At 39.6% G+C, this 10,541-nt stretch overlaps 1 protein-coding gene across 2 annotated transcripts; it reads right to left on the bottom strand.

Annotated features, from left to right (window-relative positions):
• Window positions 1–465: 465 nt before the first annotated feature.
• Window positions 466–9,764, bottom strand: sec23b (SEC23 homolog B, coat complex II component). Of its 2 annotated transcripts, XM_005924982.3 has the most exons (19): window positions 9,587–9,764; window positions 7,806–8,033; window positions 7,350–7,407; window positions 7,090–7,176; window positions 6,335–6,571; window positions 6,106–6,188; window positions 5,848–5,992; window positions 4,677–4,835; window positions 4,477–4,592; window positions 4,247–4,370; window positions 4,030–4,110; window positions 3,848–3,937; window positions 3,483–3,589; window positions 2,812–2,965; window positions 2,564–2,641; window positions 2,269–2,430; window positions 2,041–2,127; window positions 1,697–1,918; window positions 466–1,076 (listed from the first exon to the last, which is right to left on the bottom strand). In XM_005924982.3, the coding sequence occupies exons 2-19, from the start codon at window positions 8,024–8,026 to the stop codon at window positions 987–989; spliced, it is 2,301 nt and encodes a 766-aa protein (XP_005925044.1). In that variant the 5' UTR covers window positions 8,027–8,033; window positions 9,587–9,764; the 3' UTR covers window positions 466–986. The 2 variants fall into 2 exon arrangements, with proteins under 2 accessions (XP_005925044.1, XP_042077548.1); XM_042221614.1 differs by lacking the exon at window positions 9,587–9,764 and having other exon boundaries at window positions 7,806–9,580.
• Window positions 9,765–10,541: the final 777 nt, after the last annotated feature.

Below are 10,541 nucleotides of genomic sequence, written 5' to 3'. Positions count from 1 at the left end.
AGGTCAGTTCCTTAATCTTAATTATGCAAATTCTCATGACCATTGATCAACAACCACTGATCAATGGCCATGAGTACCATTCACAGAGAGTTGGGGAATGGCTGCAATCACAGCATTGTAAGATGGCGAAAGACGTACCCTTAGGGCCCTCCTCGATTCAGAGATGGTCTTTCCCTTTTCACGTAAATGGCCTCCTTGACTCCGCACTCAAACCAGCATTCCTCCCTGTCCAAGATGTGTACTGGCCAGGACTCTGCAGTCTATTTACACCTACAGGCCAGTGGACACTCTTTCAAGGATGAGGATGTACACATCTTGGACAGGGAGGAACGCTGTTTTGAGCGAACTCAGTTTTTCACTGGAAAGCACTTTGGTCAACCACGTTGTTTTTAAAGTGCTGTATAAATAAAGTTGGATTGGATCGGGACAAGAAATCAGCACCAAGACAGTACAGCATTGCGGATATTTTTTAAACAAGTGGTACCATTATAATTTATTAATGAAAACATTTCTAGACATGTCAAATTTAGCTATAGACAAAAGCAGACACAAATAATCATCTTATTAAACCTTATACACAGTCTGATGCAGTAGATACATATTTTATAAAAAAAAAAGATGAAAGTATTAGTCTAATCATTCTGCATTTCATAGGTAATACCAAATATTAAACAGAAGTAGGGATATTATTGATATGAGGACAGTTTGGTTGAGGAGAACTAGAAACATTTCTCATAAATAAGCTGTTTATTGAAAATGAGTAGACATGTTATTACTATCTTTTTTTTTTTAATATACCAATGTGCCATCACCCTTTTTTGTGTCGTATAAACATCACATTGGCCTCCAAACAGCAAACTGAAACAAGCACAAACAGTAGACTGTCTCGGTTTGGCTCCTTTACAAAACTGCAGAAATGTTAATGGATCCCGATGGAAGAAAAATGCTGTATCAATTCTTTTCTCTTTGAGGTGGAATAGCGAGTTCTATGCTGAGCTGGAAACAGCCAGTTTCTTCAAGTGGTCCATGAAGACCTGCAGGCTCACGTCATCAGTAAGGATTGGGGCTCCTGTCTCCTATTGGAACAAGGGAGGAGCAAAAATGGTGATTTACTCACTTTGCAAACACATCTCATCACGACATAACTCTGACCACTTTAATGAGCAAAATGCCCCGCTTTGAAGATTGGCTTATGCAAGACCACGCTCTGGTGATAATCCTATTCTCAGACTTCCGTAGATTTTCTCCTTTTCTTGCAGTATTTGTACAAAGCACTTCCTTGACTTGGGAAATAAGAGATTAGTGCTATTTTCAGCTTGCAATCTTCTACAGGTTAGCTTATCCAAGACCTGTATTTACTGACAGTTTGCCTGTCCTGTGGGTGAAAAACAATCAGGGTGGATGTCTCAGAAGACTTAAAGTCAATCCTGGGATTTTAGTCTATACTTGTACCAATAGATGAAATGAAAACTTTATGGAAAATAAAAAAAAATGTATGCATGAGGCAGGAGACAAATCCACTACATTTGAGAATTTTACATTTACATATTTGAATGTAGCGCAAAAGATATAACTATAGTAAAACTGCAAATTTGGTGCCTTTCATTAAACTAAAAACAAAACAGGCTAGTTGAGAATTTCAGTCCAAACGTTTCAAATGCAAATGCAAATAAAACAGTATATTTTAATACTGTACCTGTCCCCAGGCATAGAGGTTGTTGTGGGTCTGCGATGGGTTGACCTTGGAGAGCAGGAAGCGAGCCTGGGAGCCTCCGTGCTCAGTGTCAATGTAGCGTGGCATGGGGAAGCGTGTCTGTAGGATCTCTTGAGCGTCATCCAGTGGAGCCTGCAGCAGCTGTTTGAAGTTCTCATACTCTGCCATTTCTTGGTAGCCTGCTTTTCGCCATTGAGCAATGGTCTGGAACAAAAAAAGAGAAAAAAATCCAAATGCATCACAACATGCAGAGTTTTGTGTAAATAGTTTAAGCATATAAAATAACATTTTTAATGGATAATTTGTTGAAAAATCTGCTGCCTTACCTCTCCATGGTAGATAACCAGCTGGAAGAAGGTGTCCATCAGCAGGATTCGATCTGGCAGGATACTGCTACTGTCCAGGAGCACAGGCTGTAACACATCCATGACACAATGCACAACGATTTAGCAACAAAAATATAAACACTTTTGCTAGGAGCTGGCTGTTCAGCTGCCAGTGAGTAACACAAAACATTGATGATAGGATGATAGTGTTGAGCGTATGAGGCTGACCTCTGGTGGTCCGTGGAAGGAGTACGAGTAGAGGATGGGCTGGATCATGATCAGGGACTGGGTCAGGTCTTGCCTGACAAAGTGATGCCTGTAGTAGGAAGACTCATCTGGGCTGTTGTTGAAAACTTGCAGGAATGGTGACCGTCGCAAGTGGAACATAAACTGTAGGTGTAGGAGAGAAAAATGTTCACACAATGTTCACATTGTTTTTCCTAGCAGAGTATTCCAGCATAACTGAATTAAATTAGGGGGGAGTATGATAATCATAATAATGGCTACATTTGAAAGAAATTACCTGTGGATAGAGGGACAGAGACTCTGACAGTCTAAAAGATGTCGGATCATCTTTGTTGAACTGGCCAAATTTCTGACACTGAAACAAAGGAACAAGATAACGTGGTTTAAATACGTACCATGCATGACGTTCACATCAGGAGTCACAATAGATAAATATCAACACTATTCACAACACGGGTATCGGAAGTATTCCAACTATGTATTGTTAACATGTTGCAAACGCTGCTAGGTAGGAGTGTCACTTACCAGGCGGATGAGCTGCCTGTCAAGCCAACGCAACACATCAGGACCCTCTTCAGACTCTGCCCTAAAGACGCCCAAGCGGGCCATGAGCACTGCAGCTGCTTCTTGGTCAAAGGATGATTCAATGTGCTGAATCTGAGATTGGGCATCTGCCCAGCTGGAGTAGTTAAAGAAAGAAAGAGAAGCGAGAAAGAGAATGGGAGGGATAGAGATAAGAAGAATAGAAGAAACCAGAGAAGCAGAGGTCAGAATAGGTGTGGTGTACATGACGCACATGCAAACAGGTCTCAAAGGCGTTGGTCTAAATTGCAGGAATGCAAACATCCTTTCTAGAGAGGAAAATATTTATGCAGTTGTCATTCTCTTGGCCTCATTAAACCAACATTTTACACTCCCAGCAATTACTTTATTGAGAACATACCAAATTTAAGTACATTTTAGGTGCAGTCTAGTTGGCCATGGTTCACATCCATTTAGATGAACAATGAAATGGTGGCAGCTGTCATTCTCTTGGGTGCATTGGAGGCTCATTAAACCATCATTTTACACACCCGACATTATCTTTATTAAGAGGAACCGGTTTGGTAAGAACATACCAAATTTAAGCGCATTTTTAGGTGCAGTCTAGTTAATCATGTTTCATATCAATTTAGATGAACAATAAGGAGTCTTACTTCCTGGCGATGGTGGTGACCCGTATCCTTCTTTGTGTGTTTGAGTGCTGGTACTGGGTTACAAACTGGACTGCCCCACGTCCGCCCTGAGGGACTGGTGCATTGTGCTGCAAACACAAAACAGTAGAAACAGTAAGAATGCAGTCGACAATCATTTCTATTTTACTGGGAAAGGGGGGAAAAAAAGAAGAAAAGAAAAACCTATACAGAGACACAAAAAGCCTTTGTTTGAAGAATCTTTTACTAAACAAAGCCACAATTCTTCATTACAACTATTCATTGTTTGGCGTCCTAACATTTCCACTCTTATCAGCTTACTGTAATTCTATCTAGCTAAAATGCTGAGGTTCAAGTTCTTATTTTACCTGATTCACAACTTCAAAATAGATGCCCAAAGTAGTGGAGGGGTTGAGACCGCACACCTTCCATTGGCTGGTGCCACCAATGCCCAATTCCTGCACAAAACAGAGAGTGCAATTTGATAAATATCCCAGATTACTCAACATGACAGTAAAGAATCCAAATCATATCTGGGTCAGTCACTCACATTCTCTGATACACAGGGAGACTTTGAGTTGAGTGAAACACACGGTCCAATTGCACCGGAAACCTTCAGCTCTCTCGAGGTCTATAAAGCCAGACAGAGAAAGAAATACAGTTAACGTTTTCAACAGCTAATATATGTTACCTTTGTTCTATCATTACAAATCCCAATATAGAAAGTAATCACACGTATAACTCAAAGGACTAAATCAAGCCTTTACCTTGACTTCCAGGACACCTCCAAAGGCCATGCGGAAGTCACCATTGTAGTCCTTACTAAAGACTCTCTGGAAGGTTTGTTTGAACAATGAGGTATTGAAGGAGTCTCCCATCACAATGTGCCCCCTGAAACACAGCACAATAAATTGTCAAGATTCTTAATTATTTTTTAAAAGGGCATACTAATGCAATTACACACCTTCAATGAATGTAATAAATAGTGCTTACTTACCCAGTGAGATTAGATAAGCACTTCATTTCAAGCAGTCCAGTCTGGTCTAGGGCGCAGGCATAGATATCAATACTGTGGCCATTTGTTGCTGAACGATTGGCCAAGGCTTCATAATACTGTGAAAAACAAACAAACACGTTAAATTTATGTAATATGCAAGGAAAGGTTTCAATCAAATACAAGTACTACTGCATGCTTACCTTGGTGGCCTTTTTCAGATGGCGAGCATTGTCTTTCTGGATGTCATGCCAGGAACGAATTGGAGTTTTCAGCTCATCTCCCACCACCATTCCAGGGCCCTGGGTGGGTGGTCCTCCAATAAAAAGCATCACACGAGCCCCTGTGTTGGGGAATGTACCCTGAGGAGACAGGAAATGGACTTCAGTTAGTGCAAGTATCATTATACCCCAAGTTAACATTCAGCAACTCTGCGATCTCATGTAAAATATATTGTCAAAACTTTTTTGCTTTTATAACAACCAATATGTGCAAGTGGAATTTACATCACAAAATAAAACATCATTAACCAGTCCATTTGAAAATGAACCATAAAAGCATAAATGTTGAATTAAGGGAACGAGTTAGAATAAATGGTTCAAGGAACACGTGTAAGCAAAGGGCAGACTTCATAACCAACTCTTCCAACAGTGAGGTCCAGAGTCCAAGAGTCTGGGAAGGTCTGAGGTAGTGAAATATTTGGAACTCAACCAAGTAGCCACCAAGCAGCAGGAATTTGTTTTAAATATGATGTCTGTATTTGATAACACATTCTATATAAAGGCTGATTCATTTATCAAAGGGACAAAGAGTTATCATTCAAAGAGAACAAACAAATGAGCCAGCTGATACTTGATGCCAAAAGCTGTTTGCGGTTCTCCTTTACATGGAAAAAAATAAATAAATAAAAGACTCATTCATTTAGTCATATCCCTTAAGACAAATCAGTGAATCTGAAGTCAGTGAAAGAGCAAAATGTATTCTAGTACAGCTGGGGAATGTTCTGTTGTACTATCAGTTATATAACCACACAGATTAGCAGTACAAAAAGGGTGGTTGACAGTGGAGGGAAAAAAAAAAAAAGCACAAGGCAAATAGGTAACAGCCTTTGAACGGACAGAGAATATTTACTGTTTGTCTGATCATTATCAGACAGCGTGTGCTGTTCGGAAGAGGTACATGTGGCACAATTGTCTTTAAGAAGCTAAAGTTCAGGTTGCTGTGAATTACTGTATTTGCTTTAGTTGTAGATAAACCTTGTAAATGACTGTTTCTGTGATCATAAATGGCTTTATGTGTTCCATTTCAGATTATTGACAGTACAGCATCACTTGTATGCACTTAATGTATGAGATATTTTTTAGTCTTTCGTACCTCCAGCAGGCCGACAGCGACAGACAGCGCAACACCAGTGGATCGGAGTGGCCGTTTACCCTGAGGGACAGGCCACGGGTCTCTCTGAAGCTCTCCCAGCAAATCTGTCAGATTCATATCGACTCGATGCACAGGCTGAAGAAACCTGAATATAAGACACACACGCACATGTTTTAGAAAAAAAAAAAAAGTGCTTTGCTTTTTTTGTAAACAATAACCATCAACTGACAAACATGAATTGTTTGTGCTCCGACGTACTTGCAAGTGGCAGCAGCATCCTGAGGGGCCAAAGGACGACCTTGTTGTCCTGTTACAGCTGGCTTTGTTAAACCCAGCATCTCCTGAAATGAAAAGCAAAGGTTTTACACGTTTAACAATAGCTAACCTTGTTTTTTGTACTTTTTAATCTAAATGGACTTGCTGTTTTTTCCCCCCTAATAAGTGTGTCACTCACACCAGACTACCAAAGGCCTTTGGCTGGACTTACCTGTATCTGTTTGGCGGTAAGATCCTTGGTGCCTCGGAACACATAGCTCTTAGCAATCCCCTCGCAGCTCAGCTCATGAACTTGAACCATGCGGCCAAATGTGATGAGGCCCACAAGAGCGTTGGGGGGCAGCAGACTGAGAGACATCTGGAGAGACTCCTTGAGAGCCTGGAGATCTTCTTCTTCCAAACATGTGTCCACCACATACAGGAAAATGAGAGGAGCTGCAGGACCACGCTGTAAAGAGGCAGGAGACTAAAGTCAAAAACTGATGAAATCACATTGTATCCAAACAGTCATAATCACATAGTGAAAAACAATTGAGACTATTGTTTATGCATTCCTTTTCATGTGGTGCTGTGTGGTTTGCTGCTTGCTTCGTATATATTTCTATATTACCGGCACTAGCAGAGATGGCATGTGAACATCAGAAGCTCATAGTCATACTTTCTGAATACACTACACATTATAAACTAGTAGTAGTATTGTTACAAATGCCAACCACAACAGACGTCAGGCTCAAAGTGGTTTTGCTTTTTTAATTACCATTTAAAATGTTTATTACAGCCACCTGTATAATTTAACTTAGGTCTACTTTTCTGTTATTACATCTGTCACTGTCAAAAATAAGGCATCCCTAAAAAAAACATATGTGATACTACTGAAAACTGTTAATGTTGACCTTTATACCTTACATCTTCTGGACTTAATACAAATTGTTAAGGTCAGAGTGCAGACATGTATGCAGTATTTACCTGTACTATGTACTCAATTGTAGAAAACTGTGGCATAAGCTCAGCTGGCTGGTTCACGTCTGATATGCCTGCGTAAGAGGGAGGGAACTGCGCACACACACACACACACACACACGCACACAGAAAGATATCAAGATTAACCAACCTAAAAAAGGAATGTAGTTCATCAGCATTAAGTTATGAATGCAGAGACACGTTTTGGCAGCGATATGTTTCAAATAGCAGCAAGACTAAACTATGCTCTCAGCCACAGTACTTACAGGGTTTCTCTGGAAGCAGAAGTTGCAGGCCCATATTTTTGCTCTGAAGTCAACTTGACTGTAAAAAATAAGAATAAAAGTAAGAAAATAGAGGTTGTATCTAATTGTCATAAGCGTGGCTGTGACTGAAATATACACAAGGTGTATTTAGTGTTTGCAGTTCTCATGCACCACACCCAATACTAAGAACACCTCAGCATTTAGAAGTGCTGATGTGTTAGGAAGAAAAGTCAAATTCAAATCCCTGCATCTCCTTTCACTCACATTTACATTTGCAAATATAACACTTTAGTAAATAAATGTCAGGAACAGACATCTGTGGCTTTAAATGATGAAACTAAAATACTAAAAGTCAAGGAAATTATATCACATACATATACCAAAACGCATGATTAAAATAAACATTCAAAAGGATACACTTTATAAGCTAGAGTACTGTTTTTCTGTGAAACTCACCATAGTGGGTTGAGCACTGCCTTACAGTTGGCCCGGCTGCAAAGAACTGGCTCATACTGGACCGGTGGCAAGTTGGGCCTCTCTTTGAGAGGTGTGAAGAGGCAGGAGACAGGGACTACCAGCCTGGTGGCTTCAAGGCGGCTCGAGGGCCAGAGGTTCCAGCTGAATCTCACCCCATCTCTGTCCTCATTTTGTTGAATGAACTCCTGGTAGGTTGTCATCACTGATCTTCAGAAGGAAAAGATCCCCCAAAATAACACAGTGAGATTATCAGTCCCGCTGAAGAATTAAAATAATAAGCGTGAAAGTGGTAATCCAAACGGTACCACTCCAAATCTTCCGATGTTCCCTCTCTGCTGTGTACTGGCTTTCTTCTGCTAGCTGCAGTCAGCGTCTACTCTTTATACCTGTGATCTTTTCTCTCGTGTGCTATAAAAAGGAACGGATTTTCGAAAGCATGACGCACAAATTTTAACATTAGAAAACCTGACCAGCAAGTTTTCAAAGAGTGCGGAGGAATCCTGCAGGTATTTTAAAGCTCTACCTTTGTTAGCGGACGTCACTGAAAAATTGGTGACGCCTTTTGCAAATCATTGCCAAGCATGCTGTTGTAGCAACTGTATACTCTCATTCTTTCTCATGACTATGTGAAGCTGCATAGTCAAGAATAAACATCAAAGGACTGCAAAAGCATGCAACGTGTTTAACGTGGATTAAATTATATAAGAGTTTTTATTATTTACACATTACATTATCTGTTGTAATTTTTTCCCAGTTCAGCCAACTAACTTATGTGTTACAACATACCCCAGAGCCAAGACTGACAGCACAGGGTCCAGAAAATTCTCATCTCATAAAACAAACAGAAAAGGTAGTATAGATTCACACAACTAAGATGAACTTGTACAACTAATTTATATTCACAGGGAAATCTATTGGTTTTTTTTACTCATTTGTTGTATTGCTCTAAGCCACTTTGCAGTAGTTTAGGTATGCAGGCTATTGTTATTCTTTGATTAACTGATCTATTGTTGTAAATTATTGAAAGCATGCACTTTCATTGTTTACAAAATGCACTTCATACACAAACTTTCCTTACTGAGTGTAATATTTGGGAATGACAACTAATTTCTGCAAATACTGTTTTTCTGTGTATTTTATTTTTATTAATGCTGTCACCAAATTAATGACTCGAATTTCTCTTCAACTCTATTACTACTACACCTGACCGCTTAAGGTTGCAATGCTTAAGGCAAAGAAACTAAAAAGCCCCCGCACAATCTAATGACATATTCAAGTTTGGAATGAGGAAAAGATTGTCCTTTTAAAAAAAAATTATTTTTTTTAAACAAAGTACAAGGAAATATGGAAAAAACAAAAGAAAAGTCAAAATTTTAAGCAACTTTTCGAATTTTATGAATCTGAATAGATTTCAACACAACACACAGGCCACGTATTATAAGCAACGAAGCCACCAGTGAGAGTTGGTCTTTATCAGAACTCGTACTCATTCAAATGCTTATTTACGCTTTGTATGCTGATAGCCAAAACACAACATAACAGCAGTGGCGTTTATAGAAGACAGACTAGTTTAACAGTTGGCCTTATTTTATTAATCTTCGCTGTAAAACCGGCTCTCTTTACTTCTCTGGCACTCATCTGCATGCTAACGACACCGGGTTAGCTAACGGAATGTAGCATTAACCTACTTCCTGTTCCTTCGTAAATGAAAGCTGAATTCGGGCGGTCTACTTTCGAAGAAATTTAAGGCGAGCTCTTACCTTTTATATTAAGTTGAGCTTAGGTATGGACAACAATAAAGAAACTGTTCGGTTCGAAACGAGTTACAGCATCTGGAGGTAAATGGAGACAGATGCCCGAGAGGACACGGAGACGACGTTGACGAGATCACTCCCTATCAGCCGGGTATGCACTCCACTAGAATGACGTGTTACTCCAAGATCAGGCGTGTCCTATTGGCTCGTATTTCCATGACGTTCGTACGTCATGCTCAGCGTATGCAGCGGAAGCGTACAACTATGGGAAAATGAGTTGTTTAGATCCACTGCAGCAGTAACTTAAACTCCGATAATCTCATAGTTGTAGAGCGTGTTATGTCCACCGAAAATTTTGTACTGTGTGATAACGTGTTGTTCGACAGTTGTGCGGGACTTGTATTATCTCACTGTACTGACACATGTACATTGATGTACTAATGAGTATTTCAGCTGTATGCCACTTTTCTTCTACTTTACTAAATTTCAGAGAGAAATAATGAACCACATGCTTTGCCTTATATATATTTCGAAAGTTACTGTTAATTTCAAATATATGATTTTTTTTAAAAAATTGTTTCCTACACACAGTCGTCAATATGTTCAAAAATGAACAAATGGTTAACGGTTACTACCCATTCTTGGTTTTTAGAGTTCATTACTATTTCTACTACTACTACTCACTTCTATTGGTGTAGTTGGGGTGTATAAAAGAAGAAAACAAATAGATGAACATCAACAAAAGCATTATTACTATTATTATTATTTATTTTTTGTGCTCAAATATGGGGACTTTTGGTCCAAACCACTTAATATAGCTACACCATACCTACCTATTTCCCACAGAGGAAAGTTCCGGTATCTAAAATATCAGCGGCTTACAATATGAAAATCACAGACAGTAATTTAAACTTAAAGGACTACACGGTGCAACATGAGGCAGTCGAGTGAGGTTACGGAC

The sequence above is a fragment of the Haplochromis burtoni genome, unplaced genomic scaffold, assembly GCF_018398535.1.
Source record: "Haplochromis burtoni strain Fernald_Lab_line unplaced genomic scaffold, NCSU_Asbu1 Contig_70, whole genome shotgun sequence".
Classification (NCBI taxonomy): Eukaryota; Metazoa; Chordata; class Actinopteri; order Cichliformes; family Cichlidae; genus Haplochromis; species Haplochromis burtoni.
Note: the sequence above shows the minus strand (reverse complement) of the source record. Positions and strands in the feature narration are given on the sequence as shown.